General features: G+C 45.2%; 1 protein-coding gene across 1 annotated transcript in view; it reads left to right on the top strand.

Annotated features, from left to right (window-relative positions):
* The window catches only part of SERPINI2 (serpin family I member 2), a 182,613-nt gene extending 172,707 nt beyond the window's left edge, over positions 1 to 9,906 (top strand). Inside the window, 1 exon segment of the mRNA XM_069620228.1 lies at positions 9,708 to 9,906. Within this exon segment, the coding sequence (XP_069476329.1) occupies positions 9,708 to 9,906 (199 nt within the window).
* The last annotated feature ends 12,747 nt before the right edge of the window (positions 9,907 to 22,653 follow it).

Here is a 22,653-nt window from a genome sequence, read left to right as displayed (position 1 = left end):
TACACATTTTGTTCGCCTGTAAAATGAACTTAAAGTTTTATTGTGGGATACGTAAGGCAACAGCTTCCTCTAGCGGTGATAACAGCTGAAGCACGCAGGCCGGCTTCGGACAACATACATCTGGCCTTTTATTATATAGTATGATATTTAGATATATGGCCTACTTCGGAAGGGGGATTGAAAATATAGATTAAAAAACACCTGGACGCAATGATAGACAGGTGGACCCAAATGAGGCCAAGATGCCGGCAATAACTTTTAAAGGGTGTAAAGGGCCAGAGCTGTGGCTTCCTTCTGTGGAGCAAAATGTGCAGGGCTGGAGTTATTCACAAACAGGTCAGGAAGTTTCATGCATTTGTGTGATGGAGTAGATGCGCACTGGAGAAAGGAAGAGAGGTGACAGTTGGCTCAAAGTAGAAGGACAAGGAGTCTTGGTCCTGTTGCAAGGGCAGGGCTATCTTTCTAGAAGCTCAGCAATGAACAGATTTACACGCTACATAGACTGTCCGGGATTCTGTCATGTCCATCATCTAGCTCATATACGTTGATGTTGAGCGCAACATATGGACACCCACTGATATACTCCCTCAACACAAGTTACTAGCGTGCATTTACTTATGAGCCACAGGGGCAGTTCAGCCTGATGCTGGACTGCTACATGACAAGTCACAATCAACAGTTTCTGTTCTGCTGGGTAGACCATGGATGCTCTCTTTCCCCAAGCTCATGGATGCATGCCCTGCCCTACTATACAGGCTAAAATGAATGCTGCAAAACCAACTTCTATTTGCTGGCTTGCCCAATGTGCTGGGTGCACTGGACTGCACACATTGTGCCACGATGATACCCTATTAAAGGGACAACATGTTTAGGAATCAGCAGAATAGCAGACCTCCCTCAATGTTCTGAAGACATGCAATGCCAGACTGGGCATCCCAAACTGCAGTGTCCACTTTTTACACAACCAACAACCAACATACAACTCCATATTCTCGCAGTACATCTCTTTGCCCAAGTTCATGGCTGCCAGCGATGTTACAGGAGTAAATCACTCTGACCCCCACACCATCATATGCCCCTAACAATGCTCGACTTACCTTTCCATTGCTGAACTCTATCCGTTTAATGGCATTAAATGATGATGGCAGTGCCAATCCCATACCAGGGATGAGTAGAGGAGACTAAATGACATTCAAACTCCCTCCATACACAATGCACCGGATTAAGACCACATTAATATGGATGGCATTGCATGATAATATAGAATTGAACACTACATGTGACTCCGGATACTCATTCCTGACACGACTCCTTAACCTCACCTTGCAATCAGCACGATGTGAACGCTTAACAGGCACATAATCCCGATTGTGCCCCCCTAGAGAAGGTATTTGGACTCCAGAAGGACATGTTCCGGTGCCCACATTGTACAGGCTGTTCCCTGCACTACAGCGCCAAGAAGGTTGGAAAGAGGATCATCCTCTGCAGACACTGGTAGTCCATGCCTAAGCCAGATGATAAGAATCCTAGACTATGTGACTTGTAGGAGGAAAACGGGGAGAAGGAAGAAACGCACCAACATTGTGAGTGTGATTCAGGAGATGGGGCGCCCATGCACCAGGCCCTTGTGAACACATTCTTTCTGACTGCAATGCCAGTGCCCATACATGACAAGGAGATAGCGTTTGTCTTCACAATCCATTTACTGTAAATATAACTGTTGTCAGCCGCTATTTTGTTTCTAAGACAGGTATTTCCCTGACACTTGTCTGAATGCCCAACTCCCCCCAGCCCATCAACTCCCCATTCCTTACAACACTGTAATAGACCACCAAGACCCCTTACCAAACAACACCTCCTCTTAGCCACGACAACAACCCCATCCTAACAACACACACCCATGGCCAACACACCCATGAACTGGAACCCAACGTATCTTCCCCAGCAAGGAGACTTCTAGTGGGGAGACGAACCACTTGTGAGGGACTTCAATGGGGGCTGATGGTCATAGACTCCTTAATGGTGGAGATTGGGGGAATTTGCCTTGGCAGCCCATGCTCCATGCTGTTCAAAGGACCCCTCCATCCTCTCCAGGAAGCCAGGAGGGAGGGAGGAAATATTTGCTATCTCTTCCATTATTTCCCTCATATCCTGGTACTGAAAAGTCACGACTGCTGTCATTGGACAGGAACTACCCCATCTTCTTCTGTAACTGCGGATTGGACACCAGTCTTGACCTCATGCCTGAACTGCCTCACCAACAATGTCTGGGGTTAGCAATAAGGGGAGGCACTAATAGCCCTCTGACCTGTCACTCCGACCCCAGCACGTGCAGTTGGTAGAGATCAGAGGTGTCCTTGGGGCCGTTATACCTGTATTGTACGTGTCTGTCTCTATATATTCCGGCGCTGCCCCTCTTTCATGCTGGCTGTTGAAAAAGAAAACTATGCAGCCTGTCACAACAATACATGCCAGTGATTCCCGCCTTCCATGCTGGTTGTGCCTAAAGAGGACTCAAAAACAAACGTCAACATCACTTCTGTTAAACAAATGTTCATGCCACTCATACCTAACAGAATGATGGGGCCTGTGCCACCAATCCATTCCTTTGCTGTCACCTGCTAAATACATGTGCATGCAGTGTTTGCTCAATGAGAATCATGGGCCCTATTTTAATAACATATCGCTCAACACAGCCACTGTTCAAGGTGGTTTTACCCAAAGACAATTATGAGGCATGTCACAAGAATGTATGCAAGCATTGCCACTGTAAAGCCATTTTCAATGCTGCTTGGGCGCAAATGAAATCGGGAGCCTACACAGCGTCGGCTTAAATGTTATGAGAACTATTATGATATGTTGTGATCTTTTCCTTACCGTGTGTGGTTTTTGAACGTTATGCACTTTATATTCTTGAAGTACTTTAGTTATTGCATGACCCCAAGGCCTTTTAGTACTTGTAATCGTGTGCATTTGTATTACTAAGATGATATAGTTCACTAGTGAATAGTAGCAGATCATGTGTGTATGTGGTTGCATTAATGTAGGGATGGTGTATTTTATAATCCTCAAAATGTTTGATGTTTTCCTACTTTGCTTATTTAGTAATTAATGAATTGTCAAAGAAATAATACAAAATAATACAGGACAGTAATGCCCCCTTTGATGCTGGTTGTGACCAAACAAAATGATGCGGCCTTTCTCAACGATGTATTTGGCATTGCCTCTCTAAAACACATTTTCATGCTGCGTGTTGCACCAATTCTGATCCATTTGACCCTCCCTGCCTCATTGCTACCCCATTTCACTCTGGCAAACCCCAGTACTCGCTAATGTGTCTCTCACTGCTACAGTTCTGCCCCAGTCTTGCACTCAGTTTCCTGTTCTACCCTAACGCTCAGATTGGTGACCAGGGCCCTTATGTTTCCTTCTGGGTCCTAGCCTTGCCTCCCTCCCGCCTCCATGCACTCCCTGCACTTGCCTTTGCGCGCCAACTGCCTTGTTCTGTCTCACGGGCCTACACTTATTTTATTGGCAGTTGACCACACTTACCAATTGATCTCTGCCAGGCACTTAACAGCTGCTTGCAAACGTACGCCCTAGCACTTCCCTCCGTGGAACACTGAGCACTTACTTCGTGCCTCGTCCCTTCTCTCTCTCTGCACTTGCACGTTCTGAATGCTCACATGGCCTAGACGGGGCGCGTCTTTCTTTCTCTTCATTGCTATTATATTTTCCTTTCATTCCCATTCCTCCCGCCCCCCTTGCCATGTGGACGCTTTGGAACGCAATTTACTTGATGTATACGAGCCTTAGAAATGCACAATAAATAAATAAATGTTACTGTAATTTCCCAGATATACCCATCAGTCACACTATTCTTCCCCAAAGTGTCTCCAAGGCCCCACTCCGTTCTACCTCATGGGACCCTCACTACTACTAAAATTCTTCCCCAATGCTTCTCTCTGCGCTCAAATTATTTTAAGCATGGCCCTCACTGACTCCATTTATCCTCATTGTTGCTCTCAGTGTCGAATTCCCAGAATATTTTTCTCTCAGTTCCCATGTTCATCCCCTTGGTGGCTCTCAGTTCCTAGGTTCTGCTAATGGTTTTCCCATGCACCACAATCTGTGCTTAGGTTCTACCCCCTCTAACTCTCACTGCTGTGGTTCTGTCCAACTGCAAGTCTCTCATTGTGTACATTCTGCCCCATGTGACCTTCACAGCCACATTACTCATCTAGCCCCCTCTCTCTCTCTCTCTATTTCCCTGTTCTGGTTCTGGCCTAAAGTGGCACAAAGGGCCACGGCTGTGCCCCATGTTGTTTTCATTGCCCCCAAAACTGCCTTGTTGCTTCCCCAACAATCACACACATTCATGAGCATTGATAATCAAACACACAACAAACTCACACACGCACATACACTCTGACACTGAGCTTCATTCCTGGCTATAGCATCTCTTCGGATCCTTGCGTGGGAACAGGAAGCAGGGAGGCAAGTGATTGACAACTTCTCTCCCTGAATTGAGTCTTCATGCAAACACTCTCATGACCCGTTATGTGCCAGGAGAAAAAAGAAACTGCTTCTTCCTGCGGAGTCAGATGCCCCTTAGTCCCTCATGTGGGAATGCACGGTCCCCGCAGGCAGGAAGTGGCACTGTCATGCTGAGTGCTGCTCATCAATGGACTGATGGGAGTGCTTTACATGACACCAGGAGTGTCCTTTCCATAATGGGACAGCTCTAGCCCATCACCCAATATTGATGGGCTGCCACTGCATGTCAGTGGGCCTCATTCCAAGGTTGGAGGTAGCCATGGCGCTACTAGCGCCATGGCTACTCCCTTACCGCATACCGGGTCCGGGTTCCCTTAATGGGGAATTACCAGGTCATTCCAACCTTGGAGGACCCGGTATTTCCCCATAGGGCTCAATGGGAATGGGGACCATGCTAACAACGGGCCCGTTAATAACGGGCCCGTTGTTAGCATGCTGGTCCTTTAGCGGCTCCCACTAAGGGCTCCTGATAAAACCAGCTGCCCTTAGCGGGATCCGCTATAGGACCTCGTAATGCGGTGGTAAGTGGTTAACAGCACCAGCACCCTCACTGGCGTGATTTACCCCTTACCGCCCACCTCGGGAATGAGGCCCAGTGTCCGTTAGTGGAACCAATCCCCCTTTTTTGAGGGTCCCTAGTAACACATTTGATTGGAGCATTGTAGACAGCGGGTAGTACCTGTTAATCATTGGGTCTGGGCTGGTGTGGTCCAGGGTGTTCCTCGGGGAGTTCCCTGCACTATCTCAAACTATGTGAGGGAAACATGTATTCATTTTCCAGGGGCCAGATTACAGAAAGTTTGCACTAGTGCAAGTGCAATGTTGCACAGTATTAGCACTAAGGCAAACTTTGCCTTCGGGCAAAGATCTATGACTTCAATGTATTTATGCACCATGCCCAAGTATGCCCTAGTGCTAATACAGAATAGTATTAGTACAAGGATAAACTTCGCCCTGGGGCAAAAATGCGTTGAAAGAATATGCTTTTTGCACTAGGTTAATTTTTGCTCCAGTGCCAATACTGTGCAACATTGTTTCCATAATATGGCCCCACTAAGTCTTCTGCCTCCATGGTAAGCTTTATGTGACATGTTGTGAGTTATGATACAGCCCTGCACTGATGCTATGGCCATGCTACCACTCGCAAGCAAGTTATGTTTGCGCTATAGGAATGCTATACATACAGGCATAGTACCCTTTCTACAGGTTACTTTAATCAGATTCCTGTTGGATTTTGATGTTGCTGTTAGTACACCAATATTTCATCATTATTCTTAATGTGTACATTTCTAGCTACTACCTTGTCCATTCTTTCAACTGTAATTTGCTACATCAGCCCTGAATTTTGGGATCAGTGTCATTATCAGTCCGTAACCATTGGAAAAGACTTGGTTGGCCCACTGATCAAATGTCAGAGGCGATGGGCATTCTCCTGTGCAGCTGTGTGTTCAGAAAGATTTGCTTTTTGCAGCTTTTCGCCCCATAGTTTTCTATGGAACCCCATGTGATTTGTGATCGTGTCCTGACTTTTTGAAGGGAAGTAAAGCCTTCAGCTTCACATCCCTTGCCTATTGTTATGGGGAAACTGATCTTTACTTTAGTCTTTTGGTACTGGGAAACTTGCTTTCCCTTTTGAATTCTTGCACCAATTACTATTGCACCACCAATTTATAGTGCAGTGCAATGGGGATAACACATATTATTTTTGGTTACTTTTATATGTGCCGAAAGACAAGCTGGTGCAGCAGTTACAATTGTACTGTTTTTGTATTATTTTTGGTTGTTTGCGCATTCATGTTTACTGCGTATGCTTACAGAACATGGCAACTGCCCTAAAATGGCTGGACCATGAGATTTTCGCTTGTTCTTTGGCCATGGTGCTGTTTTGCCTTCTTCCTTCCTTGCCAGGTCCGGAAATGCCTTATAAGGTCATGCACTTGCCTGTGAAAGCTGAGCTTTAGCTGACTACTGAGCCTTTGTGTGTGTGGCTCAGAAAGGGGGCATGGAATGTTTAGTACCAGTCCACATCATTGGAGACAGTAAATCTGCGTCTGGGGAAGATGTGAAACCAGTAGTTATTCCTGATTGGACAACTACTGACTGTTTGAATGATGTAGATCCTTACCGTTGGCAGGCTTGGACTTGCTTCGAGCTCAATTCTTGGATAAAAGGAGGACTCTTGCAGCGTTTTCTTTAGAATTACATTGAAGCCAAGAATCCCCTGAAGAAGAACATCCAGTTGGTGATATGAAGATGCCTCCTGCAGTGGCATAGCATGCTCTCCAGTGTCTGACCCAGTGAAGCCCTGCTCCCCTGACTAATCTCTGAAGACCCTGAGTGGTGCTTCAGCCCGTGGACTAGTGGCACCAACTAGTCGCAGTGCCTTCCTGAGGATTCAGCCATCCAGAGCCTTCTGAAGTGACTGGTGGAATGAAAACTTTGGTGGTTGCCAGCCTGTGTCACAAGTCACCTTCTCCTCGAATTTCAGCATCCCGATTTCAGGGAAACCTGTCCTGGAGCAGCTCCTGTGAAAGTGACTAGAAGGACACCTGTTATCGCCTGCAAACGATGATCGATGCTGGAACTCTCCTTCCTCGATCCTGTGAAGTGTCCTGAAGAGGTCTGCATCAGTGGTTCTTGCATTTCTTTGCCGACAGAGGTTGCATCTTGCAGATGCATCCGACCAGGAGACTCCTCAAAGCAGCAACTCTTGGGCACCTCTCACCAGAACAAAGGTTGGAAGATCGAGCTCCCAGTGACCCCAGATGATCCAAAAAGACATTTGGGAACATCTGAGTCGGGGGTAAGTAAGCATCAGTGTGCCTGTTCCCCCCGTACTCCGTAGGATAGCATTGGGATCAAGCCCTTTTGTCTCCTTTCTCCCCTCCACTCACCTTTGGTCGTCGAACCTGAGTCGGGTATCCTGCCCCTGGGTTAGCCTTGGGTATGTAAGAAAGGAGAGAACTTAACTAGTTACTGCCAAATTGTTGTTGAACTTTGCATTATTTTAAAACTAACAACTACCACATGCCCAATGCCTCTTTTCTGCAGAGAATGCATACTGGTGAGAAACATTGTGTTGAACCCTGTTACTTTTGGGCAAAAGGCCCCCTTCATCTTATGGTTTGCACTCCTAAAGTTAGTATATTGAACTTGAGACTGGTTCCCATCTTTACTACATGAATTGTTCTTACCTGCATTGCTTATTTAAGTTATTTTATGAAGTATAATAAGTGAACATACTTGCGATTGTATATATTTGTATGATCCACCTACCTTGATTGGGGTTTGATTAACCTCACAGAGCTCCCTTTCCTCATAACTAGGGTGGTTTCCTAAAATCTGTCCACCAGGCCAGATTCTAGAAATGCATTTGAACCCTGTGCATGGTGTTTCCAAAGACCATCAAAACTACCACAGTATTTAATCCAGTACATGTTGCTGCACTTCCAGCCTCTGCGCTGCCTTTTTGAGAGTAGGCATGAATCATTTCACCAATATGGTCCATACTGTTAGCTTGTGCTTATAGCAGTGCGGTCTTCCAATATCGAATGTTCATGTACTTGGCAAAGTGTTTGAAGCCAGGACTGTTAAATGGGGGTCATTATTAGATGTTATCATTCTTTAGATCCAAGGCAAAGATTATTTCTTCAGTTATGGATTGGCCAGTGGTGATGTGAAAAAATGTGAAACGAGTGTTATAAAAGCGTGGTGTTCAAAGGGTATACAATTGGTAGGGATGCACGGAAATGGGCTGCCATGTCCTTAAACACATACAAGATTTCCAGAAAACAACAGCATTCCATTATAATATAATTCCCACTTATTAACCTTGCCATAAACTGGTTACCTTTTTCCATAAACAATGGGTTTTTTTTATTACACTGATAGGGCTCTTATACAAAATCCATTAGACATGCTATATCCAAATGCCTGATTCCCATTGGCATAAGAGGGACTAGCAAATTGGGAATAACCCTGAAATGGTTAGGATGATTTCTTGATCTGTATCTTTCACTTTGAGTGGGCCAAGTACATACTCCTCCCCTACATTATACCTAAGGGTGCTCAAATTGTTTAAACAAAGCTGGGTGTGTTATAGGACAGGACTTTCCGTGTACAGTCCTACCTACCGACCACACCAATTATTCAGGATAACCACATACTTTGTAAAGAACTCCCATTCAAATTCACTGTGCTCTCATTTTATTTTGTGTTGATATCCTGAGAACATGAAGCGGATTTTGCTCTTGAGATTTGGGCTTGGAAACTCCTGTTATTGGGCATTCGTGGCATTCTTTGCTACTGGCTGTTGCACAGTGATTCTTTGGCTCTGTCCTTCTCTAAGTCATCACTATGTTATGTTGATTTACACCGTGCACTACTGCCATTTTGATCACCTCGAAGCGCTCTTGTGCTCCTGAAAGGGAAAGTGGGATGGGTTGGTTAGTGGAGAAAGATGGAAAAGACAGGCATTGGGCTCACCTGCTGAAGCGTATAGAACCAGGAGCAACTGGCGCCTGTGGGGAAATAATTTGAGGCTTTAGGCTGCATTTATTATGAAAATATGGAAGTCAAAATCATGTCACAGGTCATGTAATGATATATATTTTCACAATTCTGGGGATTTTAGGTGTATTGCAGGGGCCTCGTTGTTTAATTTGATTACAGTCCCTACGATTGTGCTTTTTCAATGGTCACTTTGCTGCTATGGTGCTGAACCGACGTTAGCCTGCTTATGTAGGGAGTGAGTGTTTTGCCAGACCACCAATTCGTCAAATTCTTTTTGCACGATTGTTTACCACCAAATTGTAGATGGTGGGATGAGGTCTGGCAATATTACTTGGTTGGGGTGGGGTGGGAGGAGTGGAGGGGCAGTGGAGGAGAGGCTGATGCTCTACCCCCACTTTCTGTGGTGACAAATGTGGAAAAAACAATATTCGAGGAAAAGAAATGCGACCTATTAAATTGCCTAAAAAAGACATAGAACCCTTATTTAGAACTTACCTGCCGACATGACCTATTTCAATATTTTTAAGTGAAAAGGCACAATTGTACAATTATTAAAGAGGAAGAGAAAAGCATCCAGTTACATAATAGAATCTCAGTCATACCGCATGTCTAAATGGGTCATTATGTTATCTTTTTAGATTCAATATAGAACAGAAGATCAACCTAAAGAAATTGCCGAAGATGTTGAACGTAACTGAGATAGTCAACCATGGCGACGACCTCAATGGAATAACAGGTTCTGTGACTCAGTTTGGAAAACTTATCACACAAACTCATTCTGTACTCATTGCAATATGCGGACAGTGGGCTGTTTTCTTGGGTTTCAAAACATTTTAACGGGTCCCTAGGAGGGTCAAGTTATCGGTGCAATGGCACACCATTGCACTGTACAGTTCGACCAGGGCATTTGGACTCTGAATATCCACATCTCTTCAATTTAAAGGCCATGAAGTTTATACTCAAATACAAATATCCCTCTTTCTCATCCCAGTCCATAGACAAGTGGTGAATTGCATCGATCGGACAGGCAAATAAAAAGAATCCCTGTTCCCCTGCATCTGTGTTGAAGACAGGAACAGGGATGGTGATGGGCACGTGTTCCCTGTAGGCTTCCAGCCTGTGCCCCCTCTGGGTGATGAGCTCCTTCAGTACATGCATCTGCTCAAACGCTCACCTCCTCAGAGTCCTACAGTGTGCTTGCCCTCCTTGGGGCCCTAGTGTTTTCAGACGAGTCCCAGTGGGGTCCTGACTTCTTCCCACTGTAATCATATGCGCCGGGGTTTTCTTGCTGGGCACCCCCTCAGCCCTGTATTTATCAACCCTGTGTTCATCTTAGAATCTGGGGTACTATATTCTGATGGTTGCGGCATTCACTCTTCATTCATCAGATAATACAGCAGCACCCAGACTAGGTAGGTTTAGCTGCTGCCTTTGAGCTATTTGCTTTCTGTAATCCTTGTTTTGTTTTTACAATGGGCAAGCAGAAGGTCTAAACTAAGCACCTTCGCCCAGGGTTGAGGGTAGATGTCTTCCTTTTCTAAGCACATTTACTCTCATCACATATACACATAGGGTAGGGGTCTGCAACTTGTGGCTCTCCAGATGTTTTGGAATATGAATTCCATGACTTCTCAACTTGGACACTGTTGGCTAGGGCTGATGAAAAATGTAGTTGCAGACCCTGACATAGGGCATGCTCCTATCCCTCACCTCTCCTCCTTGGCAACACTTGAGGTTAGAAATGCTGTTAAATAATCCCTATCCCTACTCTTTCAAAGCAGCTGAGTAGATCCCAGAAATCATTGAAAGCTGTGAGCACCACCACCTGTGGTCCTTCCTCTTCACCTCAGAGTCCTCTGAATGGTGTGGAAAGAATGTCAGGATCAGGGCCAAATGTAAATCCCAATGTTCACGACCAGGCCCTGTCTTCTGGAGGATCCTCAAATAGGTTTTCATGAACATAATCCTAATGTTGTGATTAAATGACATCATGAATCTCCTATATTGACTTTGGGAGGATATTGGGCAACAGTTGGATAATACCTCAATGCTTGTAACTTCTTCAAGTATTAGGACTGTGAAAAGGAAGAGGGATTGGTGGCAATGCAGGGTTACTTACGGGTCATTTTCATTACCTTGTTTGACCTATGGAGCTGAAGTAAAACCAGCAAAGGTATAGTGAGGGAACCTGGAGTGAAAGCTATGGAGACTCTACCTAAATCTTCCCAGAGGAGTACAAATCTCAATCCTTCATTAGGAGCTAGGCCTTAAATCATTGCAGGACTATGTTGATTGGAAGTCCCTACTTTTGGATACTAAAGGGCTGAATCCCACACCTCATTCCCTGTTCACTAATTTGAAAGTTCTAATGGAGAGACAGGCATGCCCGGTTTTAAACATATGGGTGTCTAAGGTCCAGAATTTTTTTTAAATGTTGATATTAATGAAGTAGAGTTAGTTGAGTCTGCATCTAGAATAAAAAATCATTTGAAATTGAGGGGTTGGATTCAACTAGATCTATAGCCTTAATTACACAATTTTTAGATTCTCAGTTGTGTGTGAGAAAGGTATAGACAACTTTCCTTTGTTTTTTTAAATACATTGTTTTTACTGTATTTTTAACAAAAACATCAGGACTAGTCACAATCTCTACATTAGTCAAAACATCACCAACTACTCTACAGGCAGAGCACATCTTCCCTTCCCACGCCCCTCGCCCCACGTCCCACTCCTTAAGTCCTAGCCAATATTTTCTATCCCCATTTCCGACAGCGGACTTCCAACTTTCATGGATTTCATCCCTTCTGTATGCTCTCTGCCTTCTGCCCCCCCCCGTGCTTAGCATGTATCTCATTCTATCCCACAAGTTCCAATTTACCCCATGATCTCTGAAATTTCCTGGGGCAGTCCCTATTTCTATACACTATCTCTTCCAGGGCTCTGCAGTAGTCCATCCTTTCCTTCCATTTTCCGCCATTGGCAGTTCCACCACTTCCCATTTAATTGGCAGGTCCATTTTTGACACAATGAGTCCTGTATTGATGAGGTGTCTGTCTGCACCTGAATTCACATCATCCACCAAAGTCAGGACAGTACCGTCAAGATCCTTTCCCAGTACCCCTTAATTCTTTCACACTCCCATAGTAAATGAAAGAGGGATTCCCCCTCCTTTTTGCATTTCAGACAGATCTCGTCCTCCGTACCAGTCATACTATTGTGGACATATTTGACTCCCTAACCGACATTTGCGCATCCACTCATTCCTTCAATTCTAGCACCCATAGATCTTGTTCCCACTGTATTCTAACTCTGATCAGCTTCTGTGGTGTGAAATTATGAATTGTTTGGTATATTATTGTGATTCCTTTCCACTCGATCTTTTCAGAGAAAAGATTAACTTATAAGGGGATGTGGTCTGGAACATCCATGTTTCTCCTTGATTGGGTTTGCATAGCATGCTGCAGGCATATTTGCATGTACAGATCACTTGGCCTCAGTCCATGTAGTTCACGCAGTACTGGGAATATTGCAAGTCTATCCCCATTGAGTATGTCTCCCTCTGTTGTGATTCCACTGTTCGTCCATCTCTGTTGCCTGCCCATTTGATATACTTCTGGGATAAATGGGTTCTCCAACAATGGTGATAGCTTAGTAATGATCCCCTTACACCCTATGGCTTTAGCGACATTTTCCCTAATTCCTATAATCGTGCACCCTGCTGTCGGCAGGTGTTGGCCCCTGGGCTCTCGTACAATATTTGGAGTGGTGATCTGTCCCCCATCAAAGTGATCTCCATTTTTGTGTGGGCAATGTTCACCCCACCAAAAACCCATTCCTTTGCTAGCATGAGCTGTGATGCCCAATAGTATTTGAGAACATCTGGTATCCCCAGTCCGGCTTTCCAGACTCAGCTGGTCAAAGTTTTTAATACAATCCTTGGGCTGGCCTTCCCAATAGGATATTTTGAAGCAATGAGTTGTTCTTTGTGAAGACCAATTCAGGGACTCTTATCAAAGTATTCAGTAGTATGTACAGCAGTTTGGGGAGTGGTATCATTTTAAATACGTTGGCTTGCCCAATGACAGCTAAGGGCAGGGATGCCCAGTACTTAGCATTTTCCTGAAGCCTGCTCAAGATTGGTTCCAAATTGTTCTGCAGAAACCTCAGCTCCTCTATATGGATCTTGATCCCCAGATAGGAAAACGGTTCTGTGGCGGTCTGCAATGGACACTCCTCCGGACCCGTCTGCAGCCCTCCCTTCAGTAGCACCAATCCTAACTTGCTCCAGCTTATTTTATATCGGCTTTGTGCCTTTGTAGGTACTTGGAGACCAATTACCTCTTCATTTTATTGTTTAACTTGTTGACTTTCCATGGGAAGCAGGTCAGCTCACGCCTTCGATCACCTTCAGCCATTCCACTTCTGTGGTATGTTCAATTGCTGCTCTACTAAATGTACAAACCTTTTCTGTGAAAAGCTCCCTTTTACGGTGTGAATCCTGCCTTTGAAACCAAAACAGCAACAACATCCAACTAACTCTAAGAACACCCCTTTAGAACACCACCCCTATATTTCCCCCAGCACGAAGCATCTGTTGTCCCTTGTGATCCAAAGCCCGCCCATGCCTGCAACGTGGTGTAAAGGCTCACTCCCTGTCTTATACATGCAAATCCAAATAAATATGAAACACCCCAATGGGGAATGAGACTAAGAGAACAGGTTGCAAGAGTTATTTTTTCTTTATAAAGATTTTGCATCCAGAGAACTCTGCTGCCCCGAGAGTGCTCTGGCAAACAGTACAAAGACATGAATTTATCAAGGGACAAAGCGTCATCACTGACATCACTCTATATGGGACTACAATTGCTTGGGATTGGGTGAATACCATTGATACATATGCGGCTATGGGCGCTGCTTCATCCGGATTGGTTGCTCCGTTGGCGGGAGGGTGAGCATCACGTTGTCTGGCTGCCAGTGTCCAGGAGGGTTGAGGGTCAGGTCTTGGTGGGGTAGGGCAGACACTAACTAAGCTAGCATAAAACAACTACCACTAGACATGTAATAAACAATGATCATTAGTATATTCTTAAGTAAATCCTTTTGAGCCTAAAAATTGCATACATATAATCAGAGCATCACTCATTGGGACTTAAATGGAGTACCGGGCTTAGGGGTCTTGGTCAGTGTGATAAAATCGACCATGGGGTGGGCCTGTGAATATCAAAGCAGCTAGGGGGCACGCTGACATTTGTTCGTTCTAGGGTGCAATATAATGGTGCAGAGGTCTGGGTTTAGTAAGGGGCACAGTTGGGTGGGCTTCACAGCAGGGTCACACCTCTGGTACATCAAGGGAATACCTTAAGGGGCACAGGGTTACAGTGGCAGTAATTTTCCAACAGCAGGAGTAAGAGGGCATAGGCAGGTTTGTGGAGATGGATGAGCTACAAGTCATGGTTCGGGCCAGTTCACACACAGGACAGTGATCTAAGCGGAAGAGTGAGATGTTACATTAGTATATTTGTTTCAATTGTCCCCGGCGTATCCATGAGAAATGGAGCTGTGAAGCTTTCAGAAAATGGAAGCCAAGTGTCCCTCACAAAAGCCCTGCATCTGCTTACTGGCATTGCGGGCAATGGAGGCGTTCCCCACTATTGTACGAGCAAGTGGTCCACATCGGCTGAATGTATGAGAGGGACCTAAACGACCCCTCGCTCCCACACATTCGCAGGGGCTGGACGCAGTAAGAGCCAGTGCCAACAATCTCTCTGCTCTGGCTCAGGGAAGCCCTATCTGCATTCTCATCTTAATAAGTGTCAGTTCCAGGTAATAATAGTACTTATTTAGCAACTATTGTGCCCAATCAATATTCTCTTCTGTTGTAGTGTCTCTGCGCCTTCCTCACTGGGAGGCACCCCTTTTTCATCCTTTTGTTGTTGACTCCCCTCTGACTTTGTCTCCCTATGTGGTCCCACAGGTTTACCTCACCTTTTTGTCCTGGCCAGTCCCATGCTTCTGCTGGGTTTGTAAAGAACCAGATTCCCCTTAGACCCACTACCCTAAGCGTTACTGCGTAAATTGTGGCATGATTCTTCTCTAACACCCTAAATCTCTTCCACACTGCATCAAATGATTGCCAAGCTTTATTGACTGCTGGAAAATATGGCAACTCTCATCCCATTTAACTCTAAGGTGCCCTTCTTCCCCGCCGCCTGTAGTATGAAGTCTCTGTTGGTGTAGTTTAGGGTTATAGGTCAAAGGATCGAATCCAAAGAACTGAAATGCAATAGGGTCGAATCAAAAGGAGCGAAAACCAAAAGGTCAATTTTTTTTTCTTTTTTGGGTGGTCCCAGCCCAAACCCCCATTTTTGGTGTAAAAACCACTTTTTTTTACTATACGAAAACCCCAAAACAAAAAAATATATAAAAAAAAAAATTCGACCCTTTGGTTTTCGGTCCTATTGGTGTCGAACCATTGACCGGACACCGTAGTTTAGCAGTTCCACAATCACATGCCTTGGAGGGCTTCCCGGCAGAGGTGTTCTATTCGACACTCCATGAGCTCTTTCTATGGTGAAGAAACTAGATAGCCTATGGGGGCCCACCCAGTCCTTCACACACACATCCCTCCAACAATTCCATGGAGGGTCCCTATGTCTTCTCCGGTAGGCCACTAATCTGTATGTTATTTCTCATAGCTCTCCCCCTGGCGTCGTCCATTCCTGCCTCCAGTTGGCATGTTTTCTCTATCAGGGCCGGTACGTCAGACTGCATGGCAGTCGCTATGTCCTCTATTTCCCTGTGTAGGTCCTGTCTCAATAACCCCACATCCAGTACCACGGCATCCACCTTACTTTCCAGCAATAATCTTGCCTCGTATATCGCTTTCAGGATATCCATCATGGACTGACTTGCCTCCACCCCATCCTTCGCTGCTTGATGTCGTCTTGCTGGCTTCCATTTTCTGTGGTTGTCTGGGTCCATTGGTGCATAGGTGTCTATTTTTGGCTCAATGCTCACCTTCTTGTGCTTCTCCCTGTCTCCTGTCATGTTCCCCAAGCACCCACTGGCTGTGACTCATCCAGTCACTCCCTGGATCAAATGTTATCACCAGGCATCTGCCCCTTCCTGAAGGATTGCAGGGGCTTGCCCGAGGGTCTTTAGGGGGGACGTCACTACCAATGAGTAACCTTCCTCAACTGTTCACTCTTGTCCTGCGAGATAGGCCGAGATGAGCTGGGTCGCCCTTCGACCTCCAGCGTTTCCCTGTAGCTTGCTAGATGCAATACAGTGCTTTTTGCTGGTACAAAGATGTTTGGTGCCACAAAACACTGCTGCGTGGCCTTCCACAGCGCCCCTTCATCTCTGTGGTGAATTCACTTTTCCGTGCCTGTTGCTTTTAGGATTTGAGGTTGCACTGCTGTTCTGCTGCTCTGTGCTCTGTAAGTGATTTCAATCCGGCACACACCCAAGTCAAAGCTCAGCATGTAGTGCACAACTGAACTCTTTATTTATTTTTGTATAAAAGTTCATTATTCTGAATGATATACCACTCATATCATGCTCTTCTCCTGGAACTCTACCCCTCCCCCCCGGTCACACTGAATCAGGAATCAGGCTGGTTTGCAAAGGTAAATATTTATTTAAGTATTTAAAATGTAAACACAATATGTTTTAATAGATAAACAACAATCACCAATGGGGTGACAGAACACTGAATATTATCTTTAATACACGAGGAGTAAATAATGAGAAAAACAAATTCAGCACAGAAAATAATACTTTTGTGTTGGTTCAAATCAGATAGTACTGTAATTAGCATTTCCCCTTGCAACACCCCTCATCCCCCCAATAGACAATGTAAATAGATAGGAGGAGAGAGCAGGTATTCAGGAATGGCACAAATCAAACAGAATATCAGTCCCACTTTCCCCCTTTCAAAACCAAGAGAAAACGGAATTGATTGTCCAGCTGTCAGAATGGCTTTTAAGATTGGCTTTAGAATGGACTGGGCAATATGTTCAAAAATACTGAAATTGTATAAATTCCTATGGGAACCGCTTTAAACAGTTGCACACAAGCAAAAGCAATGATTTGGTCAGCAGATAACAATGGAAATCTCAAGGTCCAAGTCGGAAACAGTTTAGAGCTATTTTACACATGTAAACTTTTCAGATTTTAAAAATCGCGGCAAACTTTTCTGTGTGCGATATCCACGATAATGCGGGATTCACACTAATTTGAAATACCTTTGGTTCTAGGGATAGCTGTGGATGTTGGCTACAAGTAAAAGTTGGAATTTCGTTTCTATCACAAAAACTGAGGGAGTTATGGAGTTTTTAGTGAAGGTCGTTTTTGTAAAATAGGCGCGAGAATTGAAAACAGAAATGCACTTTTAAAATGACAAATGGGTTTGCTTACACTAGGGGATGACTATGAAGAAGTGAATACCACACAGGAATGTTACAGCCACTGGATCAGGGTGACCCACCTGATAAGGAAACTCGACTTCTCCAGATGAGAAAAGGATCAGCACAAAGATAGTTCTAACAATACTGGTTCTGAAGGAAAGGTAGGATGGGTTGGAAATAGGGACAAGTCTATGCAAAGATATTCCTCACAATACTGGTTCTGACTGAAAGATAGGATGGGTTGAAAATAGGGACAAGACTATGCAAAGATTTTCCTCACAATACTGGTTCTGACTGAAAGATAGGATGGATTGGAAATAGGGACACAACTATGCAAAGATATTCCTCACAATATTGGTTCTGACTGAAAGATAGGATGGGCTGGAAATAGGGATAAGACTATGCAAAGTACATATGCTATGTGATACAATTCTTCTTATTTATACTCACTGGATACGTTTTAAATGGGACCGTCAGCTCTGGTCAGGATTGGGTCTGATCTAGGAAAAACAGCACTTCAGGCACAGGACTGGATCCTCTAGGGCCGGTCGCCGGATTGGCACAGGATCTGCTCTCCTAGTCTGTGGGTATTTGGATCAGCTGGATGGCGAGTTCCTCAGGCAAGCCTAGTGGTGGCAAGCCAGTGAATTTATGGATACTGGTTCAAAATGGCCTACTCACACCACACTGCACTTTACTGAGTGGGGAGAATACATTTGAAGATTGAAGCCTTGCTGGAAATCAATAGTCTCTATTGCTGGCAAGAGATTTGGCATCTGGAAGAATATTTGAAGCATGATGTAGAATGCTCGATCAGAGTGCTTTGCCGGAATCAGGAAGGTGGCTGGATCAGTGAGTCCCTATCTGCTGTCAGCTGTCTCTATTTATGCCATAAAAATGACAACACAAAGGAGTGAATGGGCCAGCTTAACTAAGCTTGCCCCTGTGAAAGGTGATTGAATCAGAGTCTACTCTCTGCCTTGATAGGAGGAGAGAAACAGAGTTTCATCTTTATGGTGTAATTTTATGATGCTGAGAATCCACCCCTAGCCACTGGAACACAAAGGCCCTCATTACGACCCTGGCGGAAATCGCGGTGCTAAATGCACCTCGGAGCACGGCGGAAAGCTGCCGATACCGCCATGGGGGTTGGCGGATTTTCCGCCCCATTCCGACCTTGGCGGGGCGGTAAATCCCCAATCCCCATTTTACCCTTCCCCATTCCCATTTTTGCCCCATAGGGTATAATGGGAGTGGGGAAGGAGTTAATTACGCCACCGTAAAGTACGGTGGCGTAATTAACAACAAGGTCCCGTACCGCCATGGATTTCTCCGCCCGGAAAAACCAGGCGGAGAAAGGCTCCATGGCGCTACGGGAACTCGTAGTAGGGCGGACGGGTCCGCCACGAATACCGCTGGCGTAAACCCACTCCGCCAGGGTCGTAATGAGGGCCAAAGTCTAATTTTGTCCAAATGCATATGTACACATGTGCAACCTCTATAAAGATCACATACACAGATTGCATATTTTACATTGCAGCTATTCCTCAAACCCCTATAGCTGTGGGATCTTGTCTCCACTTTCTACAGAATTTTGCCCTTTTCACTATGAACACAATGTCCAATTTTTAAGCAAATTTCCACAAATGTGCGTGTTTAACACAGGGATATGCGTCTACATTTTCACAATTCTAACAGTAATACATTTTGCGTAAAATCACGTATCTTGCCATTCCTGTCCAGAACATGTCACCCGGTTCTGCCGCCTCTTCATACGTGCAGCCGGAAATTAAATTAACAATTCTGTTATTTTTATATTTTTCTCCATTTTGAATAGCAAGTTATAAGTCTTTTAAAAAGTGTTCTTTGTTCATGTTCAGCAACAGATGGTCGCTTGGTTCCACCTCTTTTTGTCTCCCTGCAGTCCAGGAGCAGGCTCCTCCTTGTATGTTCCTTCCACAGGCCATTTATGACCCTCTTCACACTTCTAGTTTCCTGAGCTGCAGATTGTCATTGTTCCTTTGCTTTCTGTAGACCAGAATCTGTCCTACCATGCAATTAACACCTGCCTGTGAATTTCTGCTGGCGGGGAGACCCTCCTTCTGGGAAGAAACCTGTTTTCCCAGTTTTTTCAACTTCAGCCAAGCTAATTATTTCTTAAACTTAACAAAACCCACATTTGTTGCATTACCTACAAATACATATCTTCCTTGGCCTTAAAATCTGTGGAATCAAAAACACAACTAAAATCAGTATTTCTTTTTGGCAACAATCCTGTTTATGTTTGCTAATTCAGCAGACTTTTGAATTTTAGGTCATTTTAAAGCTGCCTTAGTACTCCTCTGACAGCTGTCATTCAGGTCGCCCCGGGCACTGCACCCATATTTTAGCATAGAGGCTGTCAGTTTTCAGATTTTGTATGTTTCACAATGTTTCATTTGAAACATGGATTTTAGCACGAGGCAAGATTGTGGATGTTGAAAAGGGGTGTGCTATAGGCATTTTGGAGTTTTTGCAACAAAGCAAATGACAATTCTAGGCACATTTTTGGGTTTCCCTTGCAACATGCTGCTTTTCTCTCTGCACTCTGCTTGCTGGTTATGGGACCCACTGACACCTTTCTGCAGGGTGTTCTCTATTCCACTGCACATGCACCATGGGTGGCAGGTTGTTTATCCCTCTTTTTGTGTGCTGAAGCACACGTTTTTTGTGGGTTTTTGTAGGTTTTTGTAGGTTTTGGCACACACAAGGGTTTTGCTGCCATTGTTGCTGTTTCTTTCCCCACAACTGGCAGGGTGATGCCACATAGCATAGCGGAGTGGGTCAATACATCTCACAGCTCTGTGCTTTGTCTCGAGAGGATAGCTATGGGGCAATGTGCTTGCCTTGAAAGCAAGACGACACAGAGCACCACAGATTCGATCCCCGGTCTGCGCTTAGAAACCTCTGTGTATTAAGCATGTTATAAATAATCTATCACATCTGTTGTCTGGTGCCCCCAGCAGCTGGGCTCTGCTGTGTTCCCCCAGTCCTGTGCTTGGCCTAGTGCCAATCCACCATAAAGTCTCTCCCCCTCACTCCCCTGTCCTCACACATCTGATCGGGGGGAGTAGGTTATTGGGTGGGGGGGGGCAAGTCCTCCTGTGTTTGCCACCGACTCCCACCGTCTTCCTGTGGCTTGCTAACTGCAATAGTGTGCTATCGACTGGTACAGTAGCTTCTGGTGTCCTCAACCACTTCCTGCGATCTGGGCTTCAACAGTGCCCATGTACCTCTATGCTGCTTTCTCTTTTCCATTCTGGTTGCTTGAAGTCCATGAGACTGCACTTGTGTTCCATGCACCGCTATCTAGTGCCCCATCTGGGCATTGCAGTGTTCTCCCCAGCCCTGTGTTAGCCCTAATAACAGTCCACTGTGATGTCTCTCCTCTCCCCTTCACTAGCATGAATGGGGGTCTGATAGTGGCACCCCTTCACCTGCCTTGCCAGTCTCTTCTGTGCCTACTCTGCGCCACTTCTGGCACCCCCTCTCCTCCTCTTCGAAAGTGGTCCCTGGTGGCCATGATTCCGGCTCGTTGAACCTCGCTCTCCGCCAACGCTCTACAACCAGGTTTTCTCGGTTTCCTGGCATTCCAACACCTTTCCTCTGGCCAGCACCTTCTAGACCAGTTTGTGGTTCCGGGTTATACATTTGCTCGAGAAGACTTTATTAGGAATAGCCTTATTCGATTTTGGCCTGCTTCGTTGGAGGGCAGCGGATGGACTGTGCTTCTACTGCATCTAGATGTGCAACAGTACCCCCTAAGGTTCCTTTGTTCTTAGAGAAATCTCCTAATAGAAAGTGGAGGATAACGTTTTTAAGATTTACATTGAACCTATTCCCTACACGCGAAATCGGTGGTAGGCAATCCAACACCTATATGTAGATTTTGTAGGGTCAAATCAGATGTAGAAACCTTGGTACACATTTTCCTGGTATGTCCCCATTTATACTTGAAGCGTCTTTTACATTTCGCAACATTTATTGAGCTTTGTAAAAATATGCCTCCACATAGTACGTGTCGAATAATGGTGCTTTAATGTGAGATTTGATTTTTAAACGTTGGAAACCTGATGCTTATTTTTAGTTTGGGCTATTAGGGGATGCTGAAAGCGCTACCATTAAGTCAAAACGTATGTCATTAAAATAAGAGCTTTAACATATATTCAAATATGGGCTTTGAATTAAGCTCTGTAACGCATTTCAATGGAGATGACATTTGAGGAGGGATACAGAGTGTATTTGGTGTTTTTTTTATTATTGAATCCCTCCCATTCCCTGCCCCCAGCCATGCTAATCCCTATGGCTAATCCCACCCATTCCTGCCCATCTCGGAACTCTTTGAGCTCTGAGCTCTTCCATGGAGGCAGCCATCTTGGATGACTGTCTCTAAGGAAGCTCTCTGAGAAGAAGCCATAACTTGCGGCCATCTTTGAATGGGAAATATAACATGCATCTTTCAAATAAAATGATACATTTAATCATGTGAATAGCGAGCCTCATTATAAGTTTGCCGGTCTGGTAACTAAAGTACCAATGAGCTTGCCGGTACCATAGTTACCGGACCGGCAAACTACGAGTTCTGCTCGTGGGTGCGTTTTCACCCGCCAGGTCGGACCTGACAGGCAGACCCGCACCGGCGAGCAGAGCATGTCAGATGCACCAGTACCATCGCGAATGGTGCCCGTATGTCCGACCTACCAATTCCCATTGAGCCCTATGGGGCTCAAATGGGAATGGGGAGCATTTCATTCCGGCGCCCGCAAATGGGCAATTACTGGGTCCGGCAGCGCCATAATGACCCGGTAATTGGCCATTCGCTGGCACCAGAAAGTTTTGCAAGTTTGGCGGCAGCCTGCCGGTTTTACCGGCAAGGCTACCGCCAAACTTATAATTAAGTCCATAATCTTTTTTTAAATAGCTAAAGTAATTTGCCTTTTGGGCGTTTGTTTGGGACTTGAGACCTGTCCAAATTATCAATGGTGAATTTGATAATATTGTGTATTGTCTGTTGCACAGTCGTGTTTCCCCAAGCTGTGGCAGTTGTTGTCTGATTCAATGGGCACAAGCATTCTGGGTGCCTTTCGCAGCTTGACTTGGCAAGCGGCAGCGGACATTGTTGCTCATTGCCACGGGA

The sequence above is a fragment of the Ambystoma mexicanum genome, chromosome 10 (genome assembly GCF_040938575.1).
Source record: "Ambystoma mexicanum isolate Mex_15411 chromosome 10, UKY_AmexF1_1, whole genome shotgun sequence".
Taxonomy (NCBI): Eukaryota; Metazoa; Chordata; class Amphibia; order Caudata; family Ambystomatidae; genus Ambystoma; species Ambystoma mexicanum.
This window is presented reverse-complemented; position numbering and strand designations above follow the sequence as displayed.